The sequence below is a fragment of the Diplotaxodon limnothrissa genome, linkage group LG23 (genome assembly GCF_057381915.1).
Source record: "Diplotaxodon limnothrissa isolate DT_005_m linkage group LG23, D_limnothrissa_male_GT1.1, whole genome shotgun sequence".
Taxonomy (NCBI): domain Eukaryota; kingdom Metazoa; phylum Chordata; class Actinopteri; order Cichliformes; family Cichlidae; genus Diplotaxodon; species Diplotaxodon limnothrissa.
The window spans coordinates 32,990,350-33,009,935 of NC_140617.1; the positions used below are offsets into that span (position 1 = coordinate 32,990,350).

Consider the following 19,586-nt stretch of genomic DNA (forward strand, 5'->3'; position numbering starts at 1 on the left):
GACTACATTAGAGTCAGTTGTGATATCTCGTGCCAAATGAAGAAATGCTGTCGGAAACCAAGCATTTAGAGAAGTCTGAATCCTGACCTGACGTGTACACACACTACCTAATTTAAAACTCTGGTTTTACAATGACAGAAAACAGCCCAGGACATAAATGCTGGTACTGCAATACCAATTTTTGCAGGTTTAAGTGCTATTGTGTGTATTGAGTTTTTGAACTTTAGAAAAAGCCAGACTTTGCTTTCAGCCTTTTAACTACACTAGACTAATCTATTCTCAGGATTGCAAGCAGAAGGTGCTCATTTTAATTGGTTAAACCACATCTCTTGTCCTTAGTTGCATGAATTGTGTTTATTAGGCAGTATGTATAAAATATATCTTTCCTGTTTGTGTCAAATCCTAAAATGCCATGATATTTAGCCTGCTAACAAGCAGTGATTCAAAATGCCAAGTGTCTCCCTGCTCTCTGGTGCGTAAATGTAGGACGTACCAAGAGTGAGTTTTTCAGCTCATGTGGTCGGGACGACTGTCTCCATAAGTCTGCTGTGACATAAGGCCGAGAGCATGTTGAGTACCTTGATACTTGACTCTAAAAAAAGCCACATCCACTTACCCCCTTTCCAAAGTCCATCCTATTTTTTACGAAGGGGAACTGCTAAAATAAAATCAGCTGTCACTGGATGCCTGGGCCTCATTGAGCTGGGGAACACACTGCTGGAGCTGGTCTCCAAGCCTCACCGTCTGTCTCTAACCAGGATTGACTTTCTGTGCTGGGTTAAGACTGGGTAACAAAAATTGTTTAACTTTCTGGAAGTCCCAACGTCTTTTTCACTTCCATTGGATTCTATTGTTGTTTCACTTAAACGCAACATACAGAAGGTAAGTGATATATGAAGACTATCAGCATATCAAAGCTGGCTCTTGTACCAACAAAAAAACCACTGTCAGCACAGCAGCACAGCTCTTTGTAAGTGATTTTCCACCGGAGCGTGAGTGGAAGGAGACAGATTGGAAATGGGAGATGGCATTTTAGCTGATAATGAAACAGTTTGATATAGCTGGGCTGCACAGACATGAGACATCTTTGGTGTGAAATCAAGAATAAGATGAAGTGGAGGGGCTCTTTTGTTTTCAGGTGATGGGAGCTTCACAAAGAATGAGATGAGATATTGTAGAATGTTTCTATAATTCCACTAGGATTTGTGCTTTGCCATAAAACATGCATGGGCCCTTCCTGTTTCCACCAGTCATAACCGGCAGCAGTCTCATCTAAGCTATTCTAAAAGCATAACAAATTGGAGACAAAGTGCTTAGCATGGCATAAGGAAACACTCGAGGGTAATCCAGTCTCCTTGTAAAGAAGTTATTTTGATAGATTTGACAGCTTAATTATTCTGCCTGTTTTGCTTTTGTCGGTGAGGAAGAAATCGCCCTCCATGGCTGACATTTCAATTAGTGAAGCTAGTTTTGGCTCTCCTGTCTAGCCTTACCAGATAAGCGCTCTGGTCAGTAAGCACAGAACAGAAATTGTGTGGCTTAAAGCTTCTGTTGTGAGGAGAGGGCAGAGAAGGAGGTGACACCGTCGTGATTAGGGGACGGCTTTGGCCTGCAACACATCTATGGTCCCTGATTTCACTTTGAGCTATGAAGCCATGCCATATTCTCTCACACCCTTAACCACCAAATTCACTCTCATGTTCCTTTTATTTCTCCTCTGACGCTTCCCTCACTAACACCCCCTCTCCCTTCACCTTTTCACTTCTAACCAGCCAATGGTTGCTTTAGAAGAGGCAGTGACAGAAGGTCACTGACCCTCAGCTCAGCTCAGTATTATCACTGGGCCATGAATACTGCCAGTAGCTTGGCCTCTTCTATTGACTTTACTTTCTTCCCCTTCTAGTACCTCCGAGCTGGTTCCATCATTTGTGCTGCCGCTGTGGCATTGAGAAGATAAGACGCTAATAATCTAAAAGGAAGAAAACAGTGTAATGGATAAATATGCCTGGAAGCATCCATCAAAAAACAAATCACACAGGTTACAAGATTAAGCCTTTAAAAGACGCTTGTTCTGATATGAATACCACACTGTAAACAGATATTTGGCCCTCATTATGCTGGGGCATCTTAAACAATGAGTCTGTGTTCGTAAGCTGATATTAATGCTAATTAAACATCTACTGGTGTCACTGTCAATTAGTGGCAGCATGAGGAGAGAGTTAAATGACTTTAGATGTTTGAAAACATCTTTTAGGAAGTTTCTTTAATTTCTAGAATCTTCTTGAATTTTTCTTAGATGCACATGTGCTCCCCGGCACTCACTCCTGCCCTTTAAATCTCATGTTACAGGGAAACACAACACTGCAGACAAATCTGGATTATAAAAGGACTGGGGATATTTTTTCTTTGGAGTCTGCTGACCTCACCTCCATGCTGCCATAGCTTTACATAGAGCATACCCTTCTCAAAAGCCAGAGATACCTAAAGCACTGTTGTCACTGCTCTCAGTCGTCAGAACCGTCATGTCTCTGCCTCTCTGACAACTCCAGACCATGACGTGAACATTTGTCTCTGGTGATAAATGAGGGCATTATCCTTGGGTTTCTGTCATCAGGCTGGCACCCAGTAACATTGCAGCCTGAGGTGTAGGATTTCCAACCCATATTTATGGGAGGTAGCAGGTTTATTTTCAGGTGCTGCTGTTTGGGCAGCTTATTTCCCCCAGTGATGTGTTACTGGCTGCACTACCATGCCACACATAGCAGAAAGCTAAAATTGGTGGGATGAGGAGAGCATGCTTTTGTCACATGTCATCTGAATGAAAGCTTGGTCATGCCGGTATGTGGCACAGCAAAATTCATATGTGTTTGCAACCCGTTCTCATTTTGAACTTGTCACAAACAGTTAGGTGCAGGTTTTAGAATTTTGTTTCTGAACACCACCACAGTGGTTTTTATTAATCATTGTGGTGTTTCTGTTTTGATGCAAGTTATTTAACAAAAATATTGCATTAATTGTTTAAGAATTGTAGCCATTTCTAGACATAGTCCGCCACTTCCAGAGACTGATAAAAATAGGCAGCTAAAAGGTCTGGAGCTGATTTCAACACTGAACTTACATTTGTTATCTTTTTGAGTTATAGCAGACAATATGAGGTCCAAAGAGCATGTGAAGTAGGTCATTGCTAGGCTGAAAAACTAAAAAACACCAAAGACATCAATGAGAGATTCAATTCAATTCAATTCAATTCAGATTAATTTGGTTTTTTATGTAGTGCCAAATCACAACAGCAGTTGGCTCAAGGCGCTTCATATTCTAAGGTAAAGACCCTACAATAATAGAGAGATAAGCAGGCAAGAATAGGAAAGGGGAAATTCCCCTTTAAAAGAGAGAAACCTCCGGCAGAAACCGGCTCAGGGGCAGCTGTCTGCTCTGACCGGTTGGGGGTAAGAGGAGGAAAACATGATAAAAGACACACTGTAGAATGAGATGAATAAAAGATTAAATGCAAAGTAGTCTATAAAGATATTCAAGTTACATCAATTTAATAAAATTTTGTTTATATAGTGCCAAATCATAACTACAGTTGCCTACAATAATACAAAATAGTACAAAGAAAACAGAGAAAAAACAAAAAATCACATGACCCCTTATGAGCAAAAGCTTTGGCGACAGTTGGAAGGAAGAAACCTCTGGGAGAACCAGGCTTAGGGAGGGGTGGCCCTCTGAGGGGAGGAAAACGGGACAAAGACATACTGTGGAAGAGAGCCAGAGATAATAACTAATGAATGCAGACAAGTGTATAAACACATAGTGAGTGAAAAATTTGACTGAAGAAGAGACACTCAATGCATCATGGGAATCCCCTAACAGCCTAGACCTATTGCAGCATATATAAGGGAGGACTTTCCTTTTTCATAAAGCATGTACCGTATTTCCCGGACTACAAAGCGCACCTGAATATTAGCCGCACAAGCTAAAATCAGGGGAAAATCCTGTTTTGTACATACATTAGCTGCACCTGACTAAAAGCCGCAGGTGTTTCAATGTTAACTTATCATATGTAAGAGAATATGCACAAAGGGAATTGTCAGGAAAGAGATGGCTGTTTGGAGACACACCCCTTTTATTAATATTTTGAAAAACAAGTTATGGGTACATATTTGCATAACTTTTTAGGTATATGTACAAGTACCGGTAATTGCAAGTAGGAAACATGTACTGTGCTTCATAAGTAACTCTCTTCATGAGTAACAAATGTAGTACATAACAATAACCTACAGCACACCAGAAAAATAGATTCGGACTACCTTTTAGGCTCAGGTGCAGTGACACGGCTTTAACAAGAAGAAAAGTCAGTCATTCACCACCATCTTTCTCTTCTTCCTGCGCTCTAAAACCACCAAAGTCCTCTTCCCCAGTGTCGGAAACGAACAGGCTTAGGGTGGCTTCGTCATCCACTCTCAGCTTCTTTCCTTCGTTGTCACTTTCAAAACCAAACAAATCCTCCTTGTCAGTATCAGAATCGAACACCCTCAGAAGGGCCGTGGCGGTGTCCTCCTCTCCATCATGCAGCAGTCCAGCCCTTCGAAATCCGTTGGTGATCCTGGATGTTTTCACACTTTTCCACGCTGTCAGATTCCACCGGTGGAGTTGAGCATAACTTGCTTTTCGCAAGTTTATTGCTGCTCGTCATCCACGCCTCCCGCTGAACGCATAGCGCTACTTTGAAGTTTGTTTTTCGTGCTACTTATACGGCACTATGTTGCCTGGCGGATGGACATGTGACCAACATGCCACTCTTGAACCCCGATACTGTGTGTCTGATCACATGCCCTTCCGCCAGGCACTATGCCTGCCCTTCCGTTGTTTGTTCCAACAGCGGAACAAACAAAACAAATCGTCTTATGATATGACAAAAATCCTGGACAATCCATAGAAAAGCCGCACCTGACTAAAAGCTGCAGGGTTCAAAGCTTGTGCAAAAAGTAGCGGCTTATAGCCCGACAATTACGGTAGTAAGGATCACTGATCCAACCCTTACTATATGGGGTGGCTGTAGCTCAGGTGGCAGAGCAGGTCAGCCACTAATCAGAAGGTCGGTGGTTCGACCTTGGGCAAGATACTAACCCCATGTTTGCCTACTGGTGGTGGTCAGAGGGCCCGGTGGTGCCAGTGTCCGGCAGCCTCGCCTCTGTCAGTGCGCCCCAGGGCAGCTGTGGCTACAATGTAGCTTGCTATCGCCAGTGTGTGAATGTGTGTGTGAATGACTGAATGTAGTGTAAAGCGCTTTGGGGTCCTTAGGGACTAGAAAAGCGCTATACAAATGCAGGCCAGGCCATATGCTTTATCAAAAAGGAAAGCTTTAAGCCTACTCTTAAAAGTAGAGATAGTGTCTGTCTCCCAAATCCAAATTGGAAGCTGGTTCCACAGAAAAGGGTCCTGAAAGCTGAAGACTCCACCTCTGTCCAAGATAGAGTAAGCATCTGGTTATATATCTAAGATTTTTAGGGTCAAGTACAATTTCTTTAATTTTATCTGAATTTGGAAGCAGAACATTTGCAGTCATCCAGGTCTTTATGTTTTTAAGACATTCCTGCCATTTAACTAATTGGTGTGGCTCCATGGATAGATAAAATTGGGTGTCATGGGCATAGCAGAGAAAAAGCATGGGATACCTTCAAGGGAAACATGTATAATGTAAACAGAATTGGTCCCAGCACTGAACCCTGTGGAACTCCATAATTAACCTCAGTGTGTGAAGAGGACTCTCCATTTACATGAACAAATTAGAGTCTATTAGATAGATATGATACAAAACATTGGAGCACAGTACCTGTAATACCTATAGCGCTGCACTCAGCAAGGGTCAAGCGGGAGAACCACACTTTGTAGGGGATGCTGCTCTGCACTATTTTGGCACAAGGCATTGAAGAAGATAACAGTAGTTAAATTATATCTTTACAGCACTTTCAGAAAGACATATATTGTGATGAAATCTATTCCCTACTGCTGTGTAACCCATTATTGTAAATTTAAATGTTATTAGGAAATTATCAGAAGGTTTTCAGGAAACACTGCCAAATGTTCAGTTTCTATCCCATATGTTAAAACAAGATCTGGAGTGTGATTAAAGTGGTGGGTGGGTTCTTTTACATTTTGAGAGAAGACAATTGAGTCTAATAAGTGCCGTGTTGAGGCTGTCATTTTTAGTTTCTAAATGGATGTTAAAATCACCCACAATAATTCTTTTATCTGAGCTGAGCACTAAATCAGATAAAAAGTCTGAGAAATCAGACAGAAACTCTGTGTAAGGCCCAGGTAGACAATAGATGATAGCAAGTTAAACTAGTTTTTGAATTTTTCAACTAAGTTGGACAAATGAGTCATTCAAATGAATTAAAACTCTGTCTGGGTCTTAGGTTGATTAACAAGCTGGAGTGGGAGATTGCTGTGACCCCCCGTCTGCCTGTGCTTCAGCTAAGGGGTGTTAATTAATTAAAACAAACATAATCATGTTGTAACAAGGGTCTGTAAGGCAGAGTAAATTAATTTGTTGATCAATTATTAATTCATGTACTAACAGAGACTTAGAAGAGAGAGACCTAATGTTTAATAATCCACATTATAGTGTTTTACTCTTTGGTGCAGTTGTGGATATTATATATTGCAATTTAAGGAGAACATGCAGCTAAACATGTCACTCCTGGTCCGACTGGGAAGGGGACAAGAGAAAAGAGTGTACTATTGGTAATTGGTAAAAGTGTACTACGAAAAGAAAATGCATGTACTATTTTTTTAATTTTTAAGTTGACATATTGTGCCAATGCAAGAAAGTAGTCCTATATATGCTTATAATATACACATTGAAGTACATATTCTGTTCAGAGATGACTCCGCAATTCCCCAGTGTTACTGGAGTCCAAGGTAATGGCATCTAAAGTGAGTGTCTACTTAGATATCCTGTTTCTAAGCCTTTGGACAAGTACCGAACATAACCAATTGCAAATTATGACAAAAGGCATACTGGAAACCCCAGAGACTTTCCCAAGTCTAACAACTGGGATATTCTATAATGGCCAAGTAGTCACCTGGTGTCAGTCTAAGAGAGTTTGCTTTTTAGGTATTAAATACAAAACTCTATACTCAGACCCAAAAACAAGCTGCAACTGGACCTCAGGCAGTAATTGACTACAAATGATTTTCATCCTAGTGTTCAAAACAATCCTTATATTTAGAATTATCCTAGTTTGTCCGATCATTTATTAGCCTTTGAAAATTAGGGACTGCGTATAAAAATGCCTTCAGTTCAAAAATAGTTACAGCAATACTTATTGAACCATTTGAATTGTAATGTCTTTACACTGATTACGATTTTTACCTAGTCTTTCAATGTGCACTGTAATCTCACTGTAAGTGCCTCAGTATCGGTCAGATGTGTTCTGCTGGTGTCCACACGAATGCTGAAACCATAATAGTAGTGGTTTTATGGTGGAAAAGTAAATTGTGGAAAAGCTACAGCAATAGACTGGAAATCGCAAAGCATCCTGGGTAGTTGCCACCCATGTCAAACAACATCAGAAATATGAATGGCTTCAAGTTCCCATTCAGGTGTCGCAGTACTCAGGCAGGCACTCCCCTGATCTGCAATACATGCAAACAGTTTTGCATCTGTTACCCAGCAACGACACTTTACTGTACTGAAAGTTTTGTTCTTTTCAATTTTGCATTTCAGTTTTTAGTGTAACATCTCACAGCACTACATACATGCTTATAACACATGTGATTTTACTGGCATTTAATACTGCACTGTAATAATATAGAAGTTACACATAGTTGCAATAAACTGTAGTGTGAATCTTAAAAATAAGTCATTCAGATGTGAAGTAGTTTTATGTCTTTTCTGATAGCACAATGTTTTATTTGTAGCTTGCTGCCTCTTTGTTCTCTGTTGATACCGCTCTCGAGCAGCCACAACTTCCTCTTCTGTGTGTTATGATGTAACCCTGTGACGATCACACTCTCGCATTTCATAAGCTGATTTGCCTAAAACAAAAGCAGGGAGGGTTTCTTTGCTTTAACTATCCTGCCGCCTGTGACCACGTAACAGTTTGATGTGGGCCTGAAGTAAAACAAAAGTATCCAGTCAGGATCACATTCCATTCAGGTCATAGGTACGGCTGTATCGGTCAACAAAAACATAGATCACCATTCTGCTGTGTTTCACCACAATTTACGGCCACAATTTAACTTTCAAACCTCCATTTATTCCATTATAAGCACTGGTGACATCATAATTCCAAGCTAATAAAGGAGCATCTCTTTTACAGAAAATGTAAATCGTTTTTCATCAATCATGGAACGGTTTTTATTTGTTGTTCTGTTTTTAGCTTCAAATAACAGAAGTTAAAAAAGAAAGAGGAAAAAAAAACATTTTGACATTATGCTGGAAAATGTTGCCTTCAGGAAAGCAGAAGAGTTGACCTTGTTCAATAAACAAATTCCCATTTATTTTTTGCATAAACACCTTAGGTCTTATCACTGCTTACTATGTTTATCTAAACAATTACTGAAATTAAAATTCTGAAGGTTTCTTTCATATCTGCATATTCTTATAGACGTGTTGTTCCAAGCAGCAGTTAGGTTAAATGTAACCAAAGTTGAAATTAAAAAGTGGGGCACTGACCAAGTCATGAGTCTTTTTTTGTAATGCTGAGGGGAGCATTGAGACTCCATTGATATGTTGCTGTGGTTCAATAATAGAGATCGGGCTTTAAATGAATTCGTTTGGAAGACATAGAAATGATGAGTGGAATATGATAAGCCACAGCCATTTAATAAATGGGCATTAGGATAGATAAGCACAAACACTATATACTCTACAAAGCAGTGTGTACTTTACATGGCTCTTATCTGTATACTACAGAATCACCAAAGGGAACATTTATTTAATCCATCCATCCATCCATCCAAATGCATTGAGGAAGCAACATTTTTCAAATATTTTTTTCCTCTGTTATGAAGTCAAACTTCCTGGCATCCACTTTTTGCCAAGTTATACCAACATACATGTCGAGAAAAAATACAAGCACCTAATGTGAAAGTACAGCCAGGAGGAACATTTCAAAATGTCAAAAGGTCACAGCATGAGCATATAATAAGGGAGAATAATTTATATTTTGGGTCTGCTTCATCCCACGGTGTTGTTGGCTGAAAACATGCCAAGAGCTAAAAGGTCCGGTGTAGGCGTATTTTGAGCCTTATTGGAGCCTTCTCTGTTGCCTAATGATGCTTTGTAGCACAGAAAAGTCAAATCTAAAATCAATGGTCCTCTCTAATTGGCCATCCACAGGGATGTTCTGTGCAACATGTAGGCTGATGAGTATCCTGCTTCTTTTATGTGTCAGTATTTGATCAGGATCATTTGACTCTTACAATTTCTTGGTTAAAATATCTGTGGCATGTTGAACTAAATCAGATGTCTGTATAAAACTCATAAAACTCAATATAAATCGTCTTTGATTGATTTTTTTAATTGCTAGTAAACAGCAAAAAGAAGAGCTTGAAACCCAACCAACACCTACATATGCTATGTATGTTTTAATGTATTATAGTGTTATGTAATATTTTAATGGGTGCTATTCTGTCTAAACTGCCGAATAAAAATAATCTATTCCCTCATTCAGCTTCTTCCACTGTAACAGACTCGTCATGCACAAAACTGTCCCTTATGTCCAATTAAATGGCACGCTCTGTCGCAGCAGTCACTGATGTGCCAGAAAAGTAATGAGTAGGTGTAAATTTTCTGCAGTTTTCTTGAGAAGACATATCCAGCAATAGGATAAAGTTCAGTTTAGCTTGCTGGGAATTTTTAAATTTTAAATAAGCATCTTAATGGTTAATATCTCTTTGTGTGTGTAGCTGCTGGCAGCGCAGGTAGACATCCCAAGGAGAGGGCCCCGAGCGCTGAGGACCAGGAGGCTGAGTCGGTGTCGGTGAAAGAGCGGCTGGCAATGTATCAGGCTGCCGTGTCCAAGAAAGAAAGCAGCAGCTCCTCCTCTGCAGTGGTAAGATTATACTTGCACATGCACATAATGAAAGATGAAGGTGGGGATGTGTAGGCAGCCACAGAGACAGTAGACAATCACCCACAGGAAATCTACTGTCCTGCTTGTATTGAATCCATTACAGGATGGGAAGAACAAATCTCTAGAGTGAATGGAAGTCAAGAGGAATCATCTAGTAGTGTTTTCTTACAAAACTGGTCAATCTGGAAGTGAATCGTTTTTTTCATTCCAGTTTATTTTATTACATATTTCTAATAAATCAGCAGGCATTTGGCTGTCAGCTAAATTCTACACAATTATGTAATGATTAAATAAAAATTGATGGAGTATTTTATGAAAAAAAGATCCAAATCATGCATTAGATGAATGGAAAACAGTCTATTATTATTGTAAAAATTTCAAGAAAGAAAAAGTGACATTCACAGAAAATTGAGCATGTAAATTATTAAGCAAATATTTAAAGAAAAAATTAGATGAGCTTATAAAACATAACATATTATAAATATTTTAAGCGAGGTTTTTCAACCCCTTTTGCTTGTGACCACTAATGCAGGGTTCAAATTACACAATATCAGCCTGATATTAGCCAGGAGAACAGCTCAGCGAAGCTGTAGACTAAAGCACTGATGGGCCATGCTGTTCTTTTACTATGATCCAGAGACTGGTGCAAAGTAGGTTTTTCTTTCTTACAATGATGGCCAGTACTGTGCGCGCACTTCAGATGAAATTGTTACACAGAGTGGACTCTGCCATCTCCTTCCTGAAAGACATGTTGACATTGGTCATGTTTTACAGCCAACTAAGGCTAAGAATTTATGACTATAGAGCAGTAAATTTATGCCCCCACCCTGCACCCCAACAGCACACAAACATACTGTTTGTGCTGCCTGTCTGCACTCTACATGGATGTCTGCACCTTTCTGCACTCTTTCCTTGCTGGTTAAGTGCGCATGCGCCAACCAGCGTGCAGCCTGTTACAGTCGCTCCTGCTTTTCTCTTAGTTTAGCTCTTTTTTCTTACGTATTCTTTTTTTTTTCTGACTTGTATTTTCCTCCGTTTTCTATCTCTTACTCAATCATGTGGATTGAGAGAGTTTTTGTTCTTCTGGTGGCCGTGGAACTGTTACTTTTATCATGGAACGGGACCGCGGCACATCTACACGCACGGACTGTTTACTCCAGAGATCAGCTGATCGCCCTGATGCCGGCCGGCTCGCTGGCCAGGCCCGCAGAAGTGCCCGCAGAAGTACCAGCTGAAATTTGGAGGAAAACACATCGGGGATGCAGAGGTCAAGGACAGAAGAGAAGAAAAAAGGTGACGGTGAGACAGCGGAGGCTCGAAGCGAGGAGGAGGTTTAAACCGTGTCTGCCGTCTATCGTGATGGGAAATGTGCGATCGTTGGCAAGTAAAATCGACGAGCTCTCAGCACTGGTACGGAGTCAGAGGGAATACCGAGAGTGTAGCCTGATGTGTTTCACCGAATCATGGCTGCACCAGGTCATTCCCGATGAGAATGCTTCCGTGGAAGGCTTCCACACTGTTCGGGCGGACAGGGACAGCATCGCTAGCGGTAAGCGTAAAGGAGGTGGGCTTGCTGTTTTAGTTAACAACCGGTGGTGTAACCCTGCCAACATAACAATCAAAGAAAGGATTTGTTGCCCGGACACTGAACTGTGTGCTGTTGGACTCAGGCCGTATTATTTACCCAGGGAATTCTCTCACGTCATCTTGGTGGCTGTTTATGTTCCCCCCTCTGCTAACCCCACAGCTGCATGTGACACTATCCACTCTGCCATAGCTCGGCTACAGACTCAGCACCCGAGTGCCTTTATTGTGATCTCGGGTGACTTCAACCATGTATCACTGGACAATACACTACCAACATTCAAACAATATGTGGACTGTCCCACCAGGGGAGAGAAAACTTTAGACTTACTGTATGCTAACGTCAAGGATGCATACAGCTCCTCCTCCCTCCCCCCACTTGGTAGGTCAGATCATAACCTGATTCACCTCACCCCCCGCTATGTGCCAATTGTGAGGAGGGAACCTGTGACCACCAGGACTGTTAGGAGGTGGTCAGAGGAGGCAATAGCGGAACTACAGGGCTGTTTCGAGGTGACCGACTGGGAAACACTCTGTGAGCCTCACGCCGAGGACATCAATGGGCTTACTGAGTGTATCACAGACTACATAACTTTCTGCACCGACTCCATTGTTCCAGCTCAGACTGTTCATTGTTACCCAAATAACAAGCCGTGGGTGACTAAGGACATCAAAGCCCTCCTCAACAACAAGAAGAGGGCTTTCAGAGGGGGCAACAAAGAGGAGGTGAGGAAGGTCCAGGTGTTACTAAAGGACAAGATCAGAGAGGCTAAGGACAATTACAGGAGGAAGCTGGAGTGGAAACTCCAGCAGAACACCATGAGAGAGGTGTGTAGGGGCATGAAAACCATCACTGGATTCAGGCCAACCAACAGCAGGGGAGCTGAGGGAGGTGAGAATAGAGCCGACGAGTTGAATCTGTTTTTCAATAGATTCGACACCACAGTGTCTGCTCCCACCCCCACAACCTCACCTGCAGTCAGCCTGGAATCCAGAGCCACACCACTGTGCCAGCCTCTCTCTTCACATGTTGCCTCCTGTGAGATTCCTGACACCCCTCCCCCACCCATCACCTTCACTCAATACCAGGTTGAGATGCAAATGAGGAGACTTCACTCAGGCAAGTCTGCTGGACCAGACGGAGTGAGTCCCCTTGTCCTCAAGGCCTGTGCCCCCCAGCTGTGTGGAGTCTTTCATAAACTGTTTATGCTGAGTCTGAGTCTGCAGAGGGTCCCGGTGATGTGGAAGACATCATGCCTCGTCCCTGTACCAAAGACGCCACGTCCCAGTGGCCCCCAGGATTACAGGCCCGTGGCACTGACCTCCCACATCATGAAGACCCTGGAAAGGCTCATCCTGGACCAGCTGCGACCCATAGTAAGACCACATCTGGATCCCCTTCAGTTCGCTTATCAGCCTCGTCTCGGAACAGAGGACGCCATCATCTACCTGCTCAATCGTGTCTACACCCATCTGGACCAGCCGGCGAGCACTGTGAGGGTCATGTTTTTTGACTTTTCCAGTGCTTTCAACACCATCAGGCCGACCCTCCTGGGTGATAAGTTAGCAGCGATGCAGGTGGATGCTTCTCTGGTGTCCTGGATTGTTGATTACCTGACAGGAAGACCACAATATGTACGTCTCCCACAGTGTGTGTCTGACAAGGTGATTAGCAACACAGGGGCACCACAGGGGACTGTCCTCTCCCCCTTCCTCTTCACCCTCTACACCACAGACTTCAGCCACTGCACAGAGACCTGCCATCTTCAGAAGTTTTCTGATGACTCTGCGGTGGTTGGATGCATCAGCAGGGATGATGAGACAGAGTACCGGGCTGTGGTCGACTCCTTTGTCACGTGGTGTGAGCAGAATCATCTGCAGCTCAACGTGGCAAAGACCAAGGAACTGATCGTGGACTTCAGGAAGACCAGGAAACACTTGACCCCTGTTTCAATCCAGGGGGTCAGTGTTGACATTGTGGAGGACTATAAATACCTTGGAGTACACATTGACAATAAACTGGACTGGGCTAAAAACACCACAGCACTTTACAGGAAGGGCCAGAGTCGTCTCTATTTTTTGAGGCGACTGAGGTCCTTCAACATCTGCCAGAAAATGCTGAGGATTTTCTATGAGTCTGTGGTGGCCAGTGCGATCCTCTATGCTGTTGCATGCTGGGGGAGCAGGCTGAGGGTCGCAGATGCCAACAGACTTAATAAACTGATCCGTAAGGCCAGCAATGTTGTGGGGATGGAGCTGGACTCCCTCAAGGTGGTGTCGGAGAGGCGGATGCTGTCCAAGATAAAGACAATGTTGGATAACACCTCCCACCCACTCCATGACATGTTGGTCAGTCACAGGAGCTCGTTCAGTGAGAGACTGAGATTACCGAAAAGCACCACTGAACGACACAGGAAATCATTCCTGCCTGTGGCCATCTCCCTGTACAACGCAGCCACTTAACACACTGTTTGCTGCTACAACTACACATGTTTCTTTTCCAAATATTTATTTATAAGTGACTTATGTATGTATGTATGTATATATATGTATATATTGTACTATTCTTAGTTAGCGTATTGTCTGTCTTGTCTTAATGTTGGTTTAAAATGGAGCACTGTAACAAAAAATAATTTCCCCCAGGGATCAATAAAGTATTCTGATTCTGATTCTGATTCTGATTAATTTGAGAGTAAATATTAATCTACTATATTACCAAAAAAAGTACTATTAGCGGACAATGACAAGCAGTAGAAGAATTTTATAAACCATTTCTTTAAGAAGGAAACTATAAAACACTGAAATCACCCATCGTAACTGATCCTAGCTCGCTGAAAGCAGAGCCAGCAGCAGCTTGCCTCACACGCTGGTCTCAGTTTAACATGAATGACCAGAGGTGTATTAACAATGTACATGCCAAAACACCAGAAAACACTACTTGTCCCTCATCTTGCCCAGCTTCAGTCATTGTTAACAGGAAACGGACACACCTATAAAATATATACAGCTAGTTTCTTCTGAGTATGAAAACAAGCTGAGGGTTCAGCAACAGCAACAATTACTAACTGCGGCTACAAGACAACAGTAATATAAAGGATGACCCACGAGGGGCCTTAGTATATTTTAATTTATGTCTGTTTTTAGATGTAACATTGTGTTGTCTAATTAGATAAGGTATTGTGTAGCATGAACCATGCAATACAAACTAGTATTTAATTGGCCCATGTGTCACTCCTGGTGTGTGCAAAAAACACCAAAATATACAAAATATAAAAGGTACTTCTGCATCTTTTTAAACAAAGGTGAACAGAAAAAAACAGCATGATAACTGGGTTTTTTGTTTTTTAATTTAAAAGATAGTGAAATGACCTCATTGGCTGACTATTACAGGCTTTGGTAACAATGTAATAATACAATTGATAATAGATTTCCAGCCACTGTCAAGACCATGTGGCCCGTTAGCAAATTGGACCCGAATGCAGAACCAAGAGAGACTCAGTGAAAAGTTTACAGTCTTTCTTATGAATTTGTTACCATGGGGAACTGAGCAAAGGTAAACACTGGGAATTTCATCTTAAAATTTCATCTCGTTCAATGATGATTATAGTCGTCCTACTAGGTGGCGCTCTAACCATTACTGACAAATTATACTGGCATATCAAACCTTTCCGAGCTTGACTCCCAACTGATGCCTGCGATGTTTGGGAGAGATTGGACATTGTGTTTTTGAGTGACAGCAGATTACTGTTTTTTGGCGAGTGATTGAAACTCCACGTACCGCCATGACCACCCCGTTTCGCCAAACATAAAAAGCTTCTCAATTTAACATCACAACGGTCTTTAGGTTCCATGCGTCCATTTCATGAGATTGTGTTGATATGATGAAATCCCTAGGAGGAGTTTGTCAAAGTACGAGGCCTGAAAAGAGGGGAAAATGTCGCCAAAATTACACTTGAATTTTAAAATGGCTGACTTCCTGTTGGATTTGGGCTATTGCTCCAAGAGACTTTTTTGTACATCTTGATATCTTACATAAGCTTACCAAGTGTTCAGACTCATAGATGAAACAAAGAGCAGGGGCTGGTCTTTTGAAATTTTGTAGGGGGCACTGTGGACCCATTTTAAAATATTACATGAAAATAATTACATATCAAGAAAGCCGTCCTCACATTGGAGGAGTGTGCAAAATTTCAAGAATTTGTGAGCTTTCCAAGCCCCTCAAAAGCTTCTTCCTGTTTCAGGGTGAATCAACTTGCCACCTGGGTGCGCCGTTCAACTTAAACTCACAATTGTCTCACTGAACCATCAAGAGGGACTGATGTTTATTCTCACTACTTTTCAGGTTGATCTAAACAACCTGTGAGGAACAGTGCATCAAAGTATAAGACAGACTGGATTTCTTTGAGTTATAGCAATTTCGTTCTTCATGGCAAAACATCAATGTTCGCCATGCTGCTTGGGGTCACACCCTGCTGTGAAAACTCACAGTTTTCAATGTATTGCCAAGTCCAGCCCCTTAATGCTTTCCTGGAGAAATTTCAGGCTACGTGGGTCACCCACCTCTATCTGGTTGTTCAGTCTGACGTCACTAGCCGTGTCTGGACCTAAACTCCGCTGCAGGTCCATATATCAAACGATCACTATGGCATTACTGAGAGTTGAAAAACTGTCTAAAGTCTTTCATCTTTAATAAAATGATCAGCGTTCTGCTCTACCAGGTGTAACAATTGAGTTTAACATCCAGGCATCCATGAAAACGGAATTTATGACATTTAATGGAGTTAGAAGTTAGCAGGGAGTTAGCTCGCTAGCTTCTATCTAAATACAATATAGCACGTCCTGACTGCGGGGTTTTGGAAACAAATTAAAACGTACAGCTCTGTTATCACTTCCAGCATAAATGAAGACAGAAAACTAAAAAGCAGTGACGTTTGTAGGGTTACTGAAGTTGGACTAGCTGGTATATAATGATGTGCTACGTGACCGCTAGCGACACAGCTATGTTAGCATAATATAAACAAGCTAAAGTTAACGTGAGTGTTCTCGGTGGTCAGGAACAAATGTAATCGCATGGCAAGATACTGTAAAAGGACCAAACTTCAGCCAGGAGAACAACTGAGATAATCCATCCACAATACGAGGTTAGTCATTCATATACTGCTGCATGGGCTCGGCTGTAGTTACATCCTAAGGTTTTAAAAACTGAGCTTAAATAAATGATTAGCGGTAATAAAAGCCGAGGGAGGTCAACAGTGATCACTGACTGTTTTAGGAGCTTTTTGAGATCAAATAGAAGAAAATACATAACATTCAACATGTTAACAACACAAAAGCCATATTAAACGCAGACTACTTTAGACCCGGAAGTAGGATTCGTCGCGTCGTCACTGAACAACCGGATACTGTACCCCAAAGTGTAAAACATGACATTTCCTGTTCCCACTAGGTGGCGCTGTTGCTGCTGTCAAATATAGCAGTTGAAATATGTTCAGGGGCGGAGCCTTATCATATGTCAGAAGCAAATAAGAATTTCATGGCAAATGATTAAAATTCGCCGTGGCGCCACGGCCACACCCTTGTCCGAAAACTCAAAAGCTCCGCAATTTAATATGGCCCAGGTGTGTAGTTGAGACTGACCAAATATGAAGCTGATCCAATCAAATTTCTATGAGGAGTTCACAAAACTTGGAAAAAAGGCATGGAAATGGCTAAATCACCTTCAATCCAAAATGGCAGACTTCCTGTTGGGTTTGCGTCAATGGTCCCACTGACTTTTTTGTTCGTCTCAGCATGATACACATGTGGGCCAAAGTTCATTCATGTAGCTCAAATTATGTATTCGTAGGACTTCATTTAACAACGCTCCAGGGTCATTTGTACCGCCGATATGTGAAACCATTACAATACAAAACTTTTCACCAGACCTGACACTTGTGCAAAATTTCATGAGTTTTTGAGCATGTTAAAGCCCTCAAAACGGCACTTTGTTTTGCCTGAATAATAAGAAGAAATGGAGCAGATACAATAGAGCCTTCACACTCTCAGTACTCAGGCCCTAAATATACGACCAGGAAATCAGAAGTTTAAACAATGAGGTTAGATTTGGCTTTGAGAGAGGCAGACTATCTGGTGAATACTGGATGGATCAGGTGGTCGTGTTATACTTGGGCTAATGATGATGATCAGCAACACTGTGTCAGACTGAGCGTGAACAGAGAACTCTGCCCACTGGGGAGGATAATGCCTGAAGGAACCGTAACCGGTAACCAGGAGGAAGGATAAACCGGATCAACCTGGATTTTTTATTCTATGTGTGTATTATAGTTCCATTCGCTTCCGCTTATCCTTTTTCAGGGTCGCGGGGGGCGCTGGAGCCTATCCCAGCTGTCATAGGGCGAGAGGCGGGGTACACCCTGGACAGGTCGCCAGTCTGTCGCAGGGCCAACATACAGGGACAGACAACCATTCGCACATTCACACCTAGTGACAATTTGGGTTATCCAATCAACCTATCCCCACTAAGTGCATGTCTTTGGATGGTGGGAGGAAGCCGGAGTACCCGGAGGGAACCCACGCAAACACGGGGAGAACATGCAAACTCCACACAGAAAGACCCCGGCCTGATGGTGGAATTGAACTCAGGACCTTCTTGCTGTGCGGCAACAGTGCTAACCACCGTGCCACCGTGCTGCCATGTGTGTATTATAGTTATAAGATTTATTTTGATCACTTTTTTATTAGATGTGAGACTAAAACCTTTTCAGTAAACTATTTCAGTCAGCATTTAACCAGTGGATTATGTAAAAATCAAGGTCTAACACATTTGTTCAATTTGTTACTGTACAAAATGATAGAGCAAAAAAAAACTACCATGGCCTACTCATTGTAACTGTAGGCATAATTTAAAGAAAAATAGTCATCATCAGAGCTTCAAACATTATTTCTTCTTTAATTAAACCCACAAAAAATGAAAAAAAAAAACTTCCAGAATATCCTTGAGTCATTAGTCATCATCAAGGACAAAAAAGTCTCAGAGGCTTAGAAGAGTCAGCATGTAATTTTAAAAATCACTAATTCAACTGTGGGAGCAGTTTTGTAAGCCAAGGCCAATACGGTAAGCCTGCTCTGTTTCTAAAACAAAACCGTACCTGCTGGAAATCACCTTTTCCTTATTTGTAAAATATGCTCTTCATCCTAAAGCACATAAAAGCCTATCACTACTTCCCACCATTTAAATGTTTTACAGTAAACGACAAGGTTGAAGCAGCTGCAGTGAAGTCTGTTAATGTTTTCTTTGCCAGACAACATAAGAGGGGAAGGATGGAGGCTTCAGTTTTTCATTAAAACCATCGTCAACTTTCATCTGAAGCTGATAAATAATCAATGTGGAGCATTCATCTGGTCACTCTGGCATGTTTCCAGAAGAGAACCCACCTCCCACTATCACCCTACTGCACGTGACAAACCAGAGCATGCAAACTATAAACACACACTAACAGAAAAATGGCTCAAATAGCTCCATGATGGTGATTTCCACTGCATAAACTCATTGCTCGTCAGGGGTCTGCAAGGCAACAAGCACTAACATCACTGTAAAGCACTCCAACCTTAGCTGACTCTCACGTGGTGTCTACTGACAGCTGCATCTGGATGTGTATGCATATGTGGGTGTGAGGGGAGCGGGGTTGTGGGTCAGTAGCTGTGAATACGAAAGGGAGGAGGCTACTCACCAGATGGAATTTCCATGGTTTTTTGCTCTCCACCTTTTACAGCTGTTTGTTATGTCAATATACACGTAACAGCATGCTTAATAATAGCAGAGGTCTTGATCAAGAGTATTCATTAATAATATAGCAAGGCTGTCTATTCAACGAGTCACAATACATAGAATACAAAAGAATATGCCCTGTACAA

General features: G+C 41.9%; 1 protein-coding gene across 1 annotated transcript in view; it reads left to right on the forward strand.

Annotated features, from left to right (window-relative positions):
• The first annotated feature begins 692 nt into the window (after positions 1 to 692).
• Positions 693 to 19,586, forward strand: part of xirp2a (xin actin binding repeat containing 2a) — a 34,687-nt gene continuing 15,793 nt past the window's right edge. Inside the window, exons 1-2 of the mRNA XM_085348437.1 lie at positions 693 to 882; positions 9,922 to 10,067. Coding sequence (XP_085204563.1) covers positions 10,014 to 10,067 — 54 coding nt within the window. The 5' untranslated portion in view covers positions 693 to 882; positions 9,922 to 10,013. The remainder of the gene's footprint in view (positions 883 to 9,921; positions 10,068 to 19,586) is intronic.